This window comes from Macaca fascicularis, chromosome 15, assembly GCF_037993035.2.
Source record: "Macaca fascicularis isolate 582-1 chromosome 15, T2T-MFA8v1.1".
NCBI classification, from domain to species: Eukaryota; Metazoa; Chordata; class Mammalia; order Primates; family Cercopithecidae; genus Macaca; species Macaca fascicularis.
In genome coordinates this window covers 44,559,403-44,577,687 of record NC_088389.1, presented here as the reverse complement: position 1 = coordinate 44,577,687, position 18,285 = coordinate 44,559,403, and the positions used below count along the sequence as shown (strand labels likewise).

General features: G+C 50.7%; 1 protein-coding gene across 8 annotated transcripts in view; it reads left to right on the top strand.

The window, feature by feature from the left end:
- The window catches only part of RGS3 (regulator of G protein signaling 3), a 131,456-nt gene that overhangs the window by 67,583 nt on the left and 45,588 nt on the right, over positions 1-18,285 (top strand). For 5 of the 8 annotated variants that reach the window (XM_074016778.1, XM_005580994.5, XM_045373677.3 and 2 more), the window contains one exon: positions 4,611-4,733. In XM_074016778.1, the coding sequence (XP_073872879.1) occupies positions 4,611-4,733 (123 nt within the window). Of the gene's footprint in view, positions 1-4,610; positions 4,734-9,131; positions 17,828-18,285 lie in introns of those variants that run through there. The other 3 variants (XM_074016779.1, XM_005580999.5, XM_045373678.3) reach the window with 2 other exon arrangements.

The following is an 18,285-nucleotide window of genomic DNA, read 5'->3' as shown; positions in this document are numbered from 1 at the left end:
CCTTGACCCCAGAGCCTGGTATTGAGGGCACAGTGGACATCAGTGTTGAGACCGACGAGTTGGATCACACCCTGGATTAAAAGAGATGGGTTATTTGTGAGGGAAGCCAGGAAGGTAATGAGTGTCCCCAATTAGACAGATTTAGGCAGATGGGAATTCAGCCTCCCTGGAGGGAGCTGGCTTAGTGCTCTCTCTCTTGGCCTGGCCAAGAGAGAGAGACCAAAGCTTAGGTCTCCCAAAAATGTTTGCCCGTCTAAGCCAGCCAGTTCTGCCCCTGCCTTGGAAGCCTTCTGGGTCCTCTAGTATTACAGCTTCAAGCTCTGAGAGCCAGAGACCCAGCCCTACACTCTGCTGTTGAGACAGGCAATATGGTCACTATCTCAGGTGAAGAAATATGGCTTTCCGAAGGAGATTCCCATGGTGCAGGGCAGCGGAGGGTGGTTCTTGTGGTGTCAGTAAAACGGGCAAAATCACGGCTGTTACCTTGCAAAGTTGTTGGAAGAAGTGTCAAGGTATCACTGGTAAGTGTCTTAGCACTGTGCAGGGCATGGGATTTGAGGGGGCTGCCTCTGTATTGAGGGTAGGTGGCTCTCACTGTGAGAGGCCCTCCCAGCAAGGGGGGAACTTTTCCATACTTTTGTTGGGAGGGGGACCCCATCCTGGAGCTTAGAGCAGTGGACAGTTATCCAAAAAGCTGCCAGCGAACTCTGCAGCTGCTCTGAGACCCAGCTACCTACAGAATTTCTCCTGGAGGCTTTGCATTCTTGTTGCCTCTTGGTCTAGTCTGCAAGGGGAACATTCCTGCCAGCCACAGATATGGCAGCCTGACCAGGTGATGAGACCTCCCCAGGTGTTGGAGATGAGATCCCAGCATGTGGTTCTCCAAGGCTTTGAGTTGCAGCTCTGCTCCTCATTGGCGATGAGACTCGGGGAGGTCCTTAGCTGCTCTGAACCTTGGCCATTCCCTTCCATAAAATGGGGACAACAATCCATACCATCCCTGCCTCTTCACTGCATTGCCGAGATCAACATGTGGTCATGGCTGGGAAAGTTATTTTTCTTTTTTTTGAGACAGAGTCTCACTCTGTCACCCAGGCCGGAGTACAATGGTGTGATCTCAGCTCACTGCAACCTCTGCCTCCTGGGTTCAAGCGATTCTCCTGCCCCAGCCTCCCGAGTAGCTGGGATTACAGGTGCACACCACCATGCCTGGCTAATTTTTGTATTTTTAGTAGAGACGGTGTTTCATCATGTTGGCCAGACTGGTCAAACTCCTGACCTCAGATGATCCGCCTGCCTCAGCCTCTTAGAGTGCTGGGATTGCAGGCATGAGCCACCGCGCCCAGTTGGAAAATTCTTTTTAAAATTGATAGTTAGACAAAAGGAATTATTAGTAAGGCAGAATTCCTGCTTCAGAACAGAAAGAGAAGAGGACATGGAGGCTCAGAGAGATTAAGGAATGGGCTAAAGCCCACCCAGCTGGGTAGAAGCAGGACTGGGAGGCTTGGGCCAGGGCCAGGTTCATGGAGTGATGGCCTTTCCAAGCTGGAAGGGACCACAGTTCCTGCCTCACCCCCAACCTTTACATGAGAACACTGGAGACAGGGAGCAGAGGGCCTTCTGGTCAGCATCTGCCTCACCCGGCTTCTCCCTGGGAAATCTTGGGGTCTTCTGCTGGCCATATCCTTCCCCTGCCATGGGCTAGAGGGTTCTGGGCAGTGGAGGGAAGCTGTTAAGTGGAAGCTCCAGGAGTGCCTCAGCGCACCACCCAGTTCCCTGAAACCAGTGGGCAGGGCTTTCTTTCCTCTTTCCCCAAATGCTTTTAGGAAGATCAACTTCTGAGCACTTTTGGGCCTGAGAGGAATGGCTGGCACTCAACGTGGGATGTGCCTCCACTCTGAAGGGTGGCATTCCTAAGGGTTGGGTCGGATGCAGGGTAGAAGTCCCTAGATGCTATCATCTGATGCGATAGTCCACCCCAGCTCAAGACCTGCATTCGCTGTTTCTGGAACAGCTTCTCCCAAACATTGTTTTTGCTGGCCCCTTCTTACTGTTATGTCTTAGCTTAGCTTGTGTATTGGCCTGTATAAAAGGCCTGTATAAGAGGCCTTTTCTGATCACCTCAAGTACGACCTCTCCCTTTATGACCTTGATGACATTTTCACAAGTTGTAATTACAGCTGTCCCTCAGTATCCACCAGGGATTTGTTCCAGGACCCCACAGTTACCAAAGTCCAAAGATGTTCAAGTCCTTGATACAAAATGGGGTAGTATTTACATATAACCTATACACATCCTTCCATGTACTTTAAATCATCTTTAGATTACTTATAATACCTAATACAATGTAAGTGCTATGTAAATAGTTGCTAAACTGTATTGTTTAGGGAATAATGGCAGGAAAAGGTATCTGTACATATTTAGTTCAGATGAATTTTTTTTTTTTTTTTTTGAGACAAGGTCTGCTTTGTCACCCAGGCTGGAGTGCAGTGGCACAATCATTGCTCACTGTAGCCTCAAGCTCCTGGGCTTCAGCAATCCTCCCACCTCAGCCTCCCAAGTAGCTGGGACTACAAGCGCACACCACCACACCCAACTAATTTTTTTTTTTTTTAACTTTTGTAGAGACTGGGTGTCACTGTGTTTCCCAGGCTTGTCTAGAACTCCTGGGCGCAAATGATCCCCCTGCCTTGGCCTCCCAAAATGCTGGTTTACGGATGGGAGCCACTGTGACCAGCCTATAATATTTTTTCAAATAATTTTCATCCTCTGTTGGTGGAATCCATGGATGTAGAACCCATGGATAGGGAGGGCTATATATTATTTCTTTAATTGTTTATTTGTATAAATAATAAATATTGTTGTATTTGCCCCTGACCTGAGAGCCCATGCTTAGTCTGTCTCATTTACCTCTTTATTTCCAATGCCTAGGACTATCCCTGTCACAGAGCAGGTGCTCAATAAATAGTTATTTTATTTTATTTTTTTTTTCAAGGCTGAGTCTTGCTCTGTCACCCAGGCTGGGGTACAGTGGTGTGATCCTGGCTTACTGCAACCTCTACCTGCCAGGTTCAAGTGAGTCTCCTGCCTCAGCCTCCTGAGTAGCTGGGATTACAGGCGTGTGCCACCATGCTGGCGAATTTTTGTATTTTTAGTAGAGACGAGGTTTCACCATGTTGGCCAGGCTGTTCTTGAACACCTGACCTCATGATCCACCTACCTTGGCCTCCCAAAGTGCTGGGATTACAGGCATGGGCCACTGCGCCCAGTCAATAAATAGTTATTGAACAAATGAATTGCTGAATAGTAATACTAGTGACTGTTTGTTGAGGCCTGATTGTTGTCCTCCTTGCTTGCCCTCCTAGTAGCTCTGAAAGCCAAGTGATGCCATTATATCCCCATTTCACAGGCAGCTTGGGACTTTCCTGAGGTTGGCAGCTGGGAAGTGGCCCAGCTCGGATTCAAACCAGGCCTGTCCAACTGCAAAATGAGAAAGGGCTGGATAGAAACACTGTCTTTTTTTTTTTTTTTTTCTGTTCCAAGGGATCAGCTGATGCTCTTAGCTCCCTGGCTGAGTTCATCTAATCGTAGCCCTTTGGGGTTATAATCAAATTCCAGTGGAGGCAGACAGAGCTTGTAATCCCCTGATGAGAGTACCCGGTTGTGGATGGCAACCCTGGGCATGTACTACCATCCCTACCCCACCCCTAGCACACTCTGACTGCTTTAGGGGCGACTCTCTGGGTCCCTGAAGCTCCCTGGTGCTTGTGCCAAAGCTGACCTAGATTTCACCTCATCCCAGAAGTCCCTCCTGGCAACCAGAGCTTACCAAGGCCATTGCTTGCTAAGCACTATACGAGGCCTAGATGAAAAAGGCCTTTCTAGAAGGGGTTTATAGTTTAGTTGGGGAGAGGAGACTGTAGTACTTAACAAGGTTAAACAGTGAAGCGGGACCTAAATGTCAGCAGTGCCGGGGATGTTGCTGCCCTCGACTGAGCCGAACAGTCACTAATTAGACCGAGATCATGTGCTGGGCAGTGGGGCTGCAAAGGGCCACATGACCCTGCCCGTCAAAGACTTTCCAGAGGGCCCTGAGTTGCTATTTGGGTTCTATTGGTATGCCCGTCCAACCACCCGTTCAGCCTTGGCCTTGGGATCAGAGGAGAGCGCTGTGAGGGAGATGGGTTCTGTGAGCCGGGGGAGGTGGGGAGGGTTCCTGGCTCCACAGAGCATCAGCCCGAGGCCCTGGCCCTCTGGGCTCCCCACGTGCTCTCCCAGCTGCTGCTTTGTGCTGCCTGCCCCTAGGGGTGACCTCATCGGCTCTGTCCTGCAGCTCTTCACAGGCTTCTGCTGTGTTGGGAGCCACTGCCTCCCTCCCCTCCCCCAACCTGTGGGCCAACAGCTCGCCAGCTGGCCCTTGAACCCACTTCCCTGCGCCTCTGGCTGCCTCGATGTCACTGGGGATTAGTGTGCATTTGCGGCTTTTGGCGGACACTCCCCTCCCGCCTGCAGCCTCACCCTCTGGAGCACAGGGATGGGCTTGGGCCTGGGAGCCCCCTGAACCAGGGAGCAGCCCTGACTGTCCATTTCTTTATTTTCCCTGACGTCAGAAGGCAGAGTGCTTATTCACTTTGGAAGCGCACTCGCAGGAGCAGAAGAAGAGAGTGTGCTGGTGCCTGTCGGAGAACATCGCCAAGCAGCAACAGCTGGCAGCGTCGCCCCCGGACAGCAAGGTAAGGGCCTTGACAGTGGCTGTGGCCTGACTGCCTTGTTTCCCCTCAGCCAGCCTGGACCCTTGAGCCTCTGCATTGAGCTGGGGGCCAGCCTGAGCTTCCAACTTGGCTCTGGGCAATGAGCTCTTGGCAAGTGGGGGCCTGTGCCCGAATGTCTCTCCCCCTTGGCATGTCATTGGGTCTGCTGAGTGGGTCTGACAGTGCTCACGTAGAGCGACAGAGCCAAATTAAGCGTGGCCCATCAGTTCTGCACTCTGTTCTTCGGTTTGCCTATGGCAAGGTTTAATTTGGGCTGGCCTCCCTGATGCTGCCTGGCATGTGTTCACCTCTGCCATTGGGTAGCCTGTGCCCAGGGGCAGCACACTGGTGTTTAACATTGGCCCCAGGCGGATGCGATAGAGGGGATGTTTGTGGCAGAAGCTGTTGTATGCTGTATAGTTCCATGTGGGCCAGAGCCAAGTATAGCCGACTGCTGGGGGCTGGGGACTGGCTGGCGGGAGCATCAGGGAAGATTAGAGACTCCCAGGGGGAGGCTGTTCTGGGCCAGGCACTGCTCAGCCCATCCAGTGCCTGGGGAGAGGGGATAGAATAGGAGCTGGACCACACAGCCTTCCCCTTTGACACTCCGATGCCAGCCACAACATACAGTTATATTACCTCATTTGTGAGTCATTCGGGTCCCTTCTCTTGCTAAGAGTGCTGGGCATTTGGGAATTGGGTCTGGTTGGCTGCAAAAGTTGCTGAGGTGGTTGCTCTGCTGGATCTGGGGGAAGAGGAGAGATGAAAGAGAGCTGCAGCCTATGAACTTGCTGGCCTTTTTGCTTCTCCCTGGTGCGCTCAGGCCCCCATGCCATGGGCAGCAGGCCTATGCAGGGGCAGTGGGGGTCAGGCCTTCTGAGGCAGGAGGTGGGGAAGAGGCAGTTGGCAACCTCTTCTGAGGGCCAGTGGTGGACAGCAGCTCCCCAGCTATTCCCGAAAGGAGTGAGGGTCTGAGAATTACATCATCTTAGCTGTGAACGTTCCCTTGTTTTACACTAGCTAGTGGCAAGAATAACTTGGATGAGGGAAGACAGTAGGAAGAGCACGGACTTCTGAGCCACCCTCTACCACCAACTGGCAGTGGGAACTTGGGAAAGTCACTTTGCTGCTCTGTGCTTTGATGTCCCCACCAGTAACCTGGGACAATAATCCTTCCCTCAAAGTGTTGTTGTGAGAATGAAATGAGAGGGTGCATATACGGGCTATAGCACAGTGCCTGGTATGCAGTAGGCACTCGCTCAACCATAGCTGTGGGGAATGCATTGCCCCCTGCCCAGCCCCAGGTGGTTTGTTGCAACACTGGCTGGTTGCCACTGTCAGGTTCTTCTACTGAGCAGAAACCTGTCACCATGCCTATAGGTTGCCCTGCCCCACTGGTCCTGGGTTGGTCACAGTCAGAATCCAGGCCACTCTTCTTCATTGGGGTGGCCCCTGGGATGTCAAATGGCTGAACCCATGCCCTCAGTTTGTTTTCCTTTGGGCTTGTGCCTCCTCTTCTCGTGGAAAGAGCTCTTTGTGCCTCACCATCAGAGTTTGCTGACTTTGGAGTGTGTTAGCAGCAGCCTTCTCAATACCTTGGAGAATCTCTCCATCTTCAGGTTCGGGAGGACAGAGGGTGACTGAAGGCAGGCTGTTTCTGGGTCGGGCTCTGGTCCCTGAAGGGCTTTGGGCTTGGCTGGCTGACCCTGGAAGGGCCCGAGGGTTTGAGGCCTGGCTTCAGGGCCACACTAGGATGTATGGGAATCCTGGGCAGAGCAGTTTGGACACGTCTTCAAACCCAAACTCTTCAAATGCGTGTTCCATGGAGAAGCTGTGTGCTGGACAGGAGAAGGATGAAGGAGGGGGCCCGAGTGCTGGGACAGCCTCAGAATTATCTCCCAGGCCTAAGAACTGGGCCTGGCGCCACACCGGCACACCCCACTTGGGCCACCCTCCTCAGAAGCCCATGATATAACTGTCTTTTGTCAGGCAGGCCCTAGAGGTCTCACTGCTCAGCCTTCCCCATCCCTACCGCCAGCATGCACATGCAAAGAGTCTTAGCAACTTACTCCTTCTAGACACTTATGGAATGCTTCCTGAGAGGAATTCCAGTAAATATGATTCTCTCCAGCCCTAGGTAGTTCTAGCAGTGCTTTAGCAACCTTACTGACAGGGCCCACCTGGCTGTCCAGCTGGTTGACAGCATTGTCCACTTGTGCTGAGTTCCATCAGGTCCTGGCAGCCTCGGGCTGACCAGGAACCTCTTTACCAAGGGCTGGCCACTAAGGTCTCCGTCTCCAGGGCAGAAGAAGAAGGGCCAAGCAGAGCTCGGAGGCTGACTGCTTGCTCTTCAGGTGTAAGGGTCCTGCTGGACCGATTTGCTCTGAGATGGAGTGTTGCTCTGTCAGCCAGGCTGGGGTGCAGTGGTGCGATCTCAGGTCACTGCAACCTCTGCCTCCTGGGTTCAGGTGATTCTCGTGCCTCAGCCTCCTGAGTGGCTGGGACCCCAGGCACATGCCACCATGCCTGGCTAATTTTTGTATTTTTAGTAGAGATGGGGTTTCACCATGTTGGCCAGACTGGTCTCAAACTCCTGACCTCAAGAGTAGCACACCTTTGAATGGCTTTTCTGTGTTCTTTCTCCTTTCTGCGGATGCTCCACCTTCTGCTGAACAAAGGAAAACACTGCCTAGACCCCCCACCCTACCCCTGCCCCACCCAAATGCCTCTCAGGCAAAAAGGGGTTTGTAAGGCAACTCCCCAAACTCCCGTGCTCCTTTCAATAGTGTCTGCTGACACCCAGATGTGGGGGAGTCTTTAAATATCTTAAGAAATGTAAAGCTCTTCCCAAATTCACAAAACATAGTAAGTGCAATTTACCTTAAAGATGAAATATATGTTTGTTGGGAAGGTGGAGGGAGTCAGGGGAAGATGGACTTAAAGAACAGTTGGGAGGTCACACCCTTGCTGTGGGACCTTCAGCAGCCGCTGACTGCTGTGGCCTCAATAGTCCCATCTGGGCACTGGGCCCATGGCTCTTTCTGTCTCTCCAAGCTTTGTGACTTTCGTGAAAGCCGAGGGCCAGGGGCCATCTAGTCTCCATTTCTTGTAGAAATAAATGAACTACTTTCTCTCTTGTCTCAACTTCCTACTCCTGTTCATCACCCCCTCCTTCCTCTTCAGAGCTCTGCCCCTCTGTTGCTTCATTATCTGTAGCTGGGGGCCACCTACCTTTCTTCTTCTGCCTGGAAATTCTTGTACTAAACTCCCTGCATGGGGAACTGCTGCGAGACTTCTAATCTAGAATAACCCAGAGCCAGGCCCACCTGTGGCCATTCAGGTTCTAAGCTAGAAGGGAGAGGCAGTTATATATTCTTTTGATTATTCAAGCAAATATACATAATAAATGCCTTCTCAGTGCCAGATACTGGTTTAGATCCTTTGGGGTCACAGAGATGAATGAGACCTGGTCCCTGTCCCTATGGAATTCTCCTAATAGGAGAGAGGTGAGGAGGGCACTGGAGTGGTGATCTAAGCATGAAAGCCATGCTTGCGGGTCCTAAGAAGGATCCAGTGGGGTCCTGGCTATCCAAGCATCATCTATGCCATGAGCCTCCTGCTCAGTACCCTTCATGTGCCTGGTGCTGCGCTGGGCTCCAGGAAGCCTTCTGAGAAGCATGGAAACCAAGCCCTTAGGATAAGGGCAGACACAGTGCAGTGGGGCCTGGCCCTGTTCTCAGGGCAGGTCCTGTGCTCCACTGGGGGGACACACAGAACAATTCATCACTCACTTTCCTCAGGAGATCACAGTCTGGTGGCGGAGGCAGACATGACAGATAGTTCAAAATAACGTAGTAAGCGATGTGACCTCAGGTGAGCCACTTAGCCTCTCTGAGACTCAGTTTTTGCATCAGTAAAGTGGATGGATTAAGAGGCTTCTTGTGAGGATTGAACTCAGGATGTGCTTTGCAAAGTGGCATGCAAGATGAACTCCGAACTAGCCGCTATCATTCTCACTGTCATGGTCTTAAAGTGCTGCCCATATGGGAAGATTCATCGGGGCCTTGTTCATTGAAGCTGCTGCTGGTGCTTGGAGCACATGTGACAACTGCTCCATGTCACTTCCTGGTAGACACCTGCCATATTCCAGGGGCCAGGCAGGGAAACTGAGGCCTCCTTGTCTGCTCTGGCTCTAAGACTTCTCCCAGATGTGACAGTGAGGTGCGTGCCACCTTGTCATCTCCACTGGGGCCACTAGAGACAGCCCTGGAGATGCCAGGGTGTGTGAGTGCATTAGAAAGGAGCAGAGGCAGGTCCTGCAGTCAGGCAGCCCGGCCTGAGTAGAAAGCGAGCTAATTCCAGTTCTGTCTGGTTCCACAGAAACTCCACCCTTTCGGCTCTCTCCAGCAGGAGATGGGGCCGGTCAACTCAACCAATGCCACCCAGGATAGAAGCTTTACCTCATCAGGACAGACTCTGATTGGCTGAGCAAACCCAAGGGCGGGACTCTGCTTCTGGCAACTTAACCCTTTCTTGGGCATCCCCTACCACACAGTAACCTCACCTCAACTGGACCCAAAACAGAGGACCAAGATGGTGGGCCTAGGGTCATCTGAAGGGAGTGGTCCCAAGGGTGCGTCAACAGAAGGACCACAGTGGTGTGAGAGGCCTTGTGGGCATGCAGAGACTGGCAGCAGAAAGCCCCAAGAGGAGAGGACTCAGAGGCTTCTTCCTTCCAAGGAGGAGGAGGAGGAGGACATTCCACATCTGGGCTTCCAGTGATGGCTCCTGGACCTGCCTTGGGGGCAGCAGGAGAGGTTGGGAGAGGTCACCCTGATGAAGAACAATGCCATGATCTGCTGCTGCCAGAGGACATCTCTGCCCATTCACTCATTTTTCACCTGTACACATTGGCTCATTCATTCGATGGATATGTCGGGTGCATCTACTTTATGCCAGGCTCTGTGCTAGGAGCTGGGTATACTGTGGAGAAAAAGTCAGATACGGTCTCGCTGTCATCAAGATTTCAGTCCAGCTGGGAGTGAGCACTAAATAAGTCAGCACCAACACACACATGCACACACGTGATGGCAAGCTGTGATCATCTATGAAGGAAAATACAGATTTCTTCAAGAGGGAATTGTACTTAGATTGCTGTGTGTGGGGGTGGAGATGGGGAAGGACACAACTTTTAAACCTAGACTTGTGGGCTGGAGAGGAAGGAGCCAGTCCTGGACTTGGGGAAGAGTGTTCCTGGTAGATGGAATAGTACGTGGAGAGTCCCTGAGATGGGAAGGAGCTCAGCGGGCTGGAGGAATGGCGAGCAGGCCAGTGTGGCTGGAGCTTAGTGAGGAGCAAGACACAGTGGGCGAGGGCCTGACTGTGCAGGGTTTGGTGGTTGATGTCTTGTTGATTTCATTCTAGATACACTGGGGAGCCATTGAAGGCTTTTGAGGAAGGGAGTTGCAGGTACATTTCTACAAGATCAGTTTACACATAGGAGGGACCCAAGTTGGTGTGAGATCAGTTAGAGGGCTCGTTCAGTTAACCAGGTGAGGTCTGTCCTGGTGGCTTGTGCTGGATGGTGGCTGGGGAGGTGGGTGCCTGAATGCCAGGCTCTGGAGGAGAAGAGATGACTCCCTGCCTCATCCCCCTGCCTACCCTCCTCCTCAATGGCCCCTCTCTCAGTGGATGTGAGTGAGGATTAGGACCTTCCTCACAGAGCCACCTTTTGGCCAGGCCTGGGTAGGGGGCCAGTGCTGAGTTCTAGGAATGTTCCTGGAAGTTGGGAGCAGTGAGTGCTCGGCCTGGGCTAGGTGGGAGAGTTCACGGCTGCCCAGGCCTTAGCAGGGGCCGCTGTGCTGTCTTTCCGTCCTATGCTGAGCATTGTGATAGAAGCTGCCACACGGTGCCCTGGAAACTGACTTGGCTTGCTTTCTGTGGGGCTCCCAAGGGCCAGGGACTGGGCTGGAGGTGGCCTAGCAGCTCTAGTGGAGACTGTCCTGCCACAGGGCTGAAGGAAGACCAACCAAGGGGACAGCAGTATGAACCCACCCCACTGGCTGCCTGCTGCACGGCTCATGGGCAAAAGTGTATCAAGAGGATTAGAGTCACTTGCATAGGAAAAGAGGATCAGAGAGGCTGAGGGCTGGCTCAGGCCAGAGAGGCTGCCTGACCGTGGACATTCTTCATGTTGTGTAAGACCTCAGCATCTTTAGAGAAAGGTTCTTGTGCCCCTGTGAGCTTGCTCAGCTGCTATGGCCACTTGAACCCCAAAAATAGTGGCCTAGAAGAGAATACACCCCTTACCTCCCACTTATCCTCCTCTCAACCTAGGAAAGATCAGACATATTGACTCAGCAGTCTAATGGGGGATGGGCTGGATCTGCCCGTGACCAGACCAATGCCCCCCACCCAGCAGGGAAGTAGACGCTGCCTGGACTGGGACCAGTGATACACAGTATCTCTGTCTTCCAGGGCTCAGCCTGCCGGGGGGGAATTGTGAGAGGCTGAGCAGCTGGGTCTGCACAGACAGCAAGCTGCACTTTGATTTCATTTGATTCCCTTACAAAATGACATAAGGGGAATGTGAGGCACAGGAGACTCGCCTGTCTGGGAAGGCAGCAAGCTCGTCTCTCCTGGACCTGGTGACCTACTTGTGTCTACCAGACAGGTGCAGAGGACAGAAGCTCTGGCCACAAAGAAATGGACAATCTGAATGCAGCACACAGCCCTGGGGACAGGACTTTTCACCCAGCCTGTCCTGACAAGCTGCTGAGTCGAGCAGAGGCTCACATCAGGGTCCCAGGCCCAGCTGTTAGGGAAGCAGACATCAGTTCCTGGTGGGCCTTGGGCAGTGACTGTGGTGAGCCATAGCACCGTTGCTGCTCTGCCTCTCAAATCGATGGAACAATTAATTTGGCTCCACAGGCTCAAGAAGATGAAACATGACCTGATGGCCACTGCTGTCCAGCATCCCAGTCCATCCTAGCTGTCCAGGATGATGAACAAGCTATCGAAATTGCACTTGAGAGCTATAGTCACGGGAAGCATTGCCGAGCCCCTCCCTACTACATAAATCATGCTAAGAAGCACACAATGGCCTCTTTCCTGATGGGCCAATTGTCTTGGTTTGGTGTCTTAGGCCCAGGAGCTGGGAGGATGGGAGCACAACCATTTATTGTTGGAAAGACCATCTGTGCAACTTGAATACAAAGTTATTCTTTAGTTCACCACTCACCCCCGACTCTCTGATCCTATTTTCACTTTTTTTTTTTTTTTTTTTTTTTTAATGCCTCAGGCTCTGGGTCTTTTAAAACTCTTCATCTATCCTGTAAGCCATCAGTCCTGGATCTCTGCTGACCTGGGTCTTTTGGCCATTTGGGAGTTGGGACATTGCAGACCTTTTGGAAATAATGACATTTATTTATATATGTCTTGTATTTTTATTCTTTATTTTTTCCCCATGAATTCTCCCACCAAAGTCCTCATTTGTCACACATGGCACCAAGGCACCAAGAGGGTTTTGCAAAGTGAAGATGAAGGCAGTTTTGCAATGTGGAAGGACTCCCCACAGCGAAAGCTCCACAGTGAGAGCCTGAACTTTGGAGACAGCAACTGGGGTCCCCAGGCATGATCTCCCCTCAGCCTCCCAGCAGCCTTGTTTTATGGGTGAAAGAGACCAAGGCTCTGAGAAGTTAGATGTTTTATCCTAGGTCACACAGCTGGCAAGGGCCAAGCTTGCCCTCAAGCCGAGGCCTTTGAATCTCATCTACCGCTCATTTCAGATAAAAAGGTTTGCCTTTTAGGGACAGAAGTAAGAGAAATCAATCATCTCCAGGAAAAGGCAAGAGAGGGATATCCGGCATGTCAGAAGCTGTGGTCCATCAAGCTGTAGAGGGGATGCTTTTAGGATAAATAAAATGAGATGCCTTAATTTCCACCCAGTGGAGAATAAACTTCCAGAATGCATTTTCCTGAGGGTGGCACAGGCTGAAAAGATCAATAGCTTCCCACAAGATTTGAAAAAAGACTAAAATGAGAGATCAGATTGAGCTTCTCGGGGAGACAGGTTCTCGGGGAGCTCTGGAATGAGCTTCTCGGGGAGACAGGTTCTCGGGGAGCTCTGGAATGGGTAGCTTACACCCCTTCCCCTTTTGAATTTGGCATCAAAAGGATCAGCAGACAGAGTCCTGAAGTGCTTGGCAGTGATGGAATGTTGGCCAAAGGCAAAGAGGTATAACTTCAGGCTCAGGGTGGCTTGTGCCCAGCTTAAGTACTGGAAGGAGGCCTTTGACTTGAGACCAGCTGAGGGCAGGGAGAGAGCCTGCCCATGCTGAACCTGCCAGGTTTTGTGCCCAGGTTTTGCTAATTGACTGATTTAGACTCTCAGCCCTGAATAACAGGGAATTGGATCTGATTTCAGCCATCTCCCCCAAGAGATGCAGACTCTTCTCCCTAAAAAGCTGTTTCCAGGCAGCCTCCAGCTCTCCTCCCCGTTCCCTGCTGCTGCCCTATTGGTGGACAGACTGCCTTCTTCGCTGTCTTGCTCTTGGTCTCAGCTGTCTTGCTATTGTTTTTTTTAGCTCCTGAAGAAGACAGTGCAACCTTACCCTCTATCCTGTCTTTGCCTTCTCTTCGCTGAAGACTTTCTCTCAGTAGAGCCATCCATCCTCCAAACTGTTCCCAGATCCTTGGTTTTAAAGGTAGATACCAGAAGTTAATCTGATGGGCTCTTACAAGAGGAGCCAGGCACAGGGCCAAGCTTTTCACCTACCCTGTCTCATCTAATCCTCATGCAGACTTATGAGATGTGTTATCCCTGTTATACATTTACTCTCACTATGCCCAATTTAGAGATGAAGATGCTGAGTCTCAGAGAAGTTAAGAAACGTGCCCAAGGTCACACAGCTAGTGGGTGGCTAGGATTGAAACTTGGGCAGCCCAGCTCCAGGGCACCTGCTTTGGATTTTTTTTTTTTTTTTTTTTTTTTGAGACGGAGTCTCACTGTGTCTCCCAGGCTGGAGTGCAGTGGCGTGATCTCGGCTCACTGCAAGCTCCGCCTCCCGGGTTCACGCCATTCTCCCGCCTCAGCCTCTCAAGTAGCTGGGACTACAGGCGCCCGCCACCACGCCCGGCTAGTTTTTTGTATTTTTAGTAGAGACGGGGTTTCACCATGTTAGCCAGGATAGTCTCGATCTCCTGACCTCGTGATCCACCCGCCTCGGCCTCCCAAAGTGCTGGGATTACAGGCTTGAGCCACCGCGCCCGGCCTGGATTATTTAGCTGTACAGCTTTCCTGTAAGTGCGGACCATCCAAGCTGGGGGGGCCAGGGAGGCTGGGCTGTTACACTCCTGCTTAAAGACCATTGTGGGAGGCCACTGTCTTCAGAATAAAGCTTGGCTTTCCAGGCTCTCCTTGGTAGCACTACACTCCTGCTTGGCACCTGGAGCCCAGCCACACCGCACTATTTCCCCTTCTCTAAACTCACTGTATACATTCACAGTTAGGGTGTTTGATCTGCCTGATGTTGACTGCCCTGCTTGGCTGTCCCCGCCGGATGTAATCCTCAACCTTCGAGGCTTAGTGGCTCCTCTGAGAACACCTTTCTCAGGCACGCATCAGGAGTCCTGACTTCCCCCTTCGTGGTTCCCAGAGTACTTTTTCTGCCTTAGCATAATTCATCGTTAGCACCTGGATGACTATGAGCTTCCTTCTTGGGAGCAAGTGGATGTTATATTTTATTTGTGTTTGGTTCTATTGTTGTCTGGTCCACAGTAGGTGCTCCGTAGAGGTAGGATTGAATTAGGCTGTCCAGTTCAACTCTCTTATATTCTAGAACTAGACGAGGAAACAGGTGCAAAAAGAGAAATGACCTGGCCAGGATCATGAGAAAGGTTAGTATCAGAGCCAGGACCAGAGCTCAGGTCTCCTGATTCTTTGGATTCAGAGCTTTTTCTGTTGCACCTCAGCTTTGTGGAGACCAGAGCATGGATCTACACTTGGTTTATGAAGGTCTGACCAGTTTCACTTCAGGGTCATGGATACCACCATGTTCCCACGCTGACGCTGGGGAATTCCCAGAGGGAAAGGAAACCCAGTTGGAGCTGCTGCTGTGGGTTGCGGAGTTTACCTCTCACCGGGCCCGTTGCTCGCAGAGAAAACCAGCGGGCGATTCTGAAAATCTTGCCTCGAGTCCTGATTTTGCTGGTACTCCCATGTGACTTTGAGTAAATTGCTTCACATCTCTGATCATCTGTTCCTTTACCAAGAAAAATGAGGGAGCTGAATTCAGATGGTCTCCAGGAGTCATCTGATTCCAGATTATCAGGATATAACAATAAAGATGAGTATGATAAAGTAGCTACTCCCCTCAGAAAAGGTGGAGATCCTGGTCTAGGGGGAGAATTGGCTAGGTTCTTCATCACAGTCACTGTCTGGAGACACATAGGTGTTCCATAGAAACAGCTCCATGAGGGATTTCAGAGGGGAGAATGGGCAGACTGCAAAGCCTCGGTACTCTAATACCAGGCGAAAAGAAGAAAGGGAACAGGCATTTTAGTTTTCACATTGAAACAGAGTATATGTGTATGGCCCTATGCAAATGTTGTTCCTGGTGAATATTCATCATGTACTCATCACACATAGGTATATTTTAGACAGAAAGTGGTCCTCATCACAGACACCCAAATTATGAGCACATTACTGCCTCCTCTCCCCTAGAGGTGCCTCTTCCAGCCTCCCTCGTGGGAGGCCAGCACAAGACGGGCTCTCCAACCCTGTATCTTCCCATTCCCTCCTTCCTTTCTGCTCAGGTGGCTGGGCACACACACTGAACTCTTTTGTTTCAACTTCACGTATATATAGGTTGGTGCAAAAGTAATTGTGGTGTTTTCCATTAAAAGTAATGATGAGAACTGCGATTACTTTGGCACCAACCGAGTATGTATGCAAGTACATTCTTTAACCTTTCCAACTCCCAGTCCAATGCATCAGGCTAATTTCCGTGTGGAATTTGTGGTCACTGGTTTGCAGTCCTTTCATTTCTGGTGTGGTCAGAAGTCTCCTTCAGACTCTTCCCCATAAGTTGCCATTGACTTTTTCATTACCTTTAGTACCTACCCACTTCTGCTGGGATAACCCTACCCAAGATAAATTTTCAAGAAAATTGTCCTAAATGTTAGTGGGTTTCTGTTTTGGTTTAAGTCTATTATTGCAATATGGGTTTCTACTCTTTCTACTTGATGGAAGACTATTAAGGGTTAAGTAGGCTGGCCTAGGAAGCTGACCACCATTTATAACATACTTTTGAGTGGGAAAATGCATTCAGAGGCCTATAATCAATACTCAGGTGGACTTTGGGAATATAACATTTATTTTATGAGTGACTAGAATATTGGTAGAACCCTAGAAACTTTGAACATGGAGCTGGAAAGCCTCCTCCCTCCCTCACTGAGATCAATTGATTAACAAGCTAGACTGTAGAAACAAAGTGAAAGAGGCAGAAACTTGGCCAAGGGCATGTAGTTGGTGACTTCTGAAGATTCTGCTGGGCTGGGGGTGGAGGAGGGGCACAGATGGTCTCAGAGTTGTCTCACTCAGCAACTCACTGTGTTGGCCTTAGGAAATACAAGTCACCATGTTGGGCTGTAATGGAAATAGTGAGAAAGCAGCTCAGCTAATGGTGTGGGGAGAGGTTGTCTAGTCCTCTGGCTTGTCTGTAAATTCCTGGCGTGTGCTTGCTGGAGCAGAATGAATGGGGCTGCTGTGTTTTACCTGCAGCTAGGAGCATGGCTGGACTGGTGGAGACGCTCCCTGAGGTCTGTTCTAAAAATAGCAGTGGGAATGGAGCTGAGGGGAAGAGGAGGGGGCTCCTTCAGGAGCTGGGTGGGGAGACCTCACCCCCTTCCTCTTCCTGCCAGGCCCGATGTGCGGAAGTCCCATGGAGTCACATAATTCCATCTGGGAGGGTCCTGGAGCCATCAGCTCTCACACCCCCTCCTCATACAGGCGAGGAGGCCCTGGAGGCCCGGAGAGCAGAAAGCACTGGCTGGTGGCAAGCAAACCTAGGGAGAAGGGCCCAGTTGGCAGGCCATTTTTCCCTGGCTGTTTCAGCACAGTGGCTGCAGGCCTTGTGAGGTTTGCTGTCACTGCCTTTGGGCGCACAGAGCCTGGGAACTCCTGGGACCGGATGTGGTCAGGCTTCCTGAGAGTCGCCTGGCAGGCGAGGAGTCCCCGGCTAGCCCATCCTGAGCCCTGACCTCAGCCAGCCGACTGTCCAGTGCCACACCTCCTCTTGCTGGTGTCCCCTCCCTTGCTGACTTGTCCTCCTTTCTTTGGACTGTCTGCAGGGAGGAAGGACAAGGACCAGCCTAGATCTGGCCTGCAGGACAGAGGCCTTAGTAGCTCAGGATCTTTCCCTGCCCCTCCCCAGGAACAGAGGCAGCTGAGGTGGTAGCAGACTCCTGCAGGTTTAGAGACAGACAGGCCAGGGTTCAAATCCTAGCTCTTCCTCTCACTAGCCGTGGGATTACTGGTGGGTCACAGAACATCTGTAAAATGAGACAAGAACACTGATTTCACTGCGGTCTTGTGAAGATCAAAGGGGATCTGTCGTAATGCCTGGCATGCAGTAGGTACTTAATAGTAGCTCTTATTGCAAAACCAAGCCATGAACATGTATCTGACTTTCTATAACCCCCTTCCTTGGGGCCTCCACTCATGGGGCATGGGAAGTTGTTTTTTTCTTTGTTTGTTTTAATGCAGTTGACTTTTGTTGTTGTTGTTGTTGTGTTGTAGCAAAAGTAATCCATGTGATTGATGTTTATTATGAAGAAAACATTTAATACAGATGAACCAAGAACAGGGAATGAAGTTCATCCTTAATCCCAGCACCCAGAGATAAACCACTGTTAACATTTTGGAATGTGTCCTGTCAGGCATTCGTTTATACATACATATATCTTATTTGCAAATTGGGGTTACTGGTGCAATTTTCTAACCTGCTTTTTCTCCCCCATTTAACAGCGTAGTGTATCCATGTTTCCATTTCAATAAATATTCTTCTACAACATCATTTTTAGTGCCTGTGGAGTATTTCATTGTGTAGATGAAACATGCTTTATTTAAGTAATCTTCAGTTGTTTATCATTCAGGTTGCTTGCAATTTTTCTTTGTTACAAAAACCTCAGATAAAAGTCCTTGTATAGGAGGCTGAGGTGGGAGGATGGCTTGAGCCTGAGTTCGAGGTTACAGTGAGCTATGATTACACCACTGCACTCCAGCAGTGAGACCCTGTCTCTGAATGAAAAAAAAAAAAAATCCTCTTAGGTGTATCTTGGCATCCCCAGCATCCAGCTCAACACCTAGTACACATTTGACTCTAAATAAATATTTGTTGGGTGCAGTGACTCATGCCTGTAATCCCACCACTTTGGGAGACCAAGGTGGGTGGATCACTGAGGTCAGGAGTTCGAGACCAGCCTAGCCAACTTGGTGAAACACTGTCTCTACCAAAAAATACAAAAATTAGCC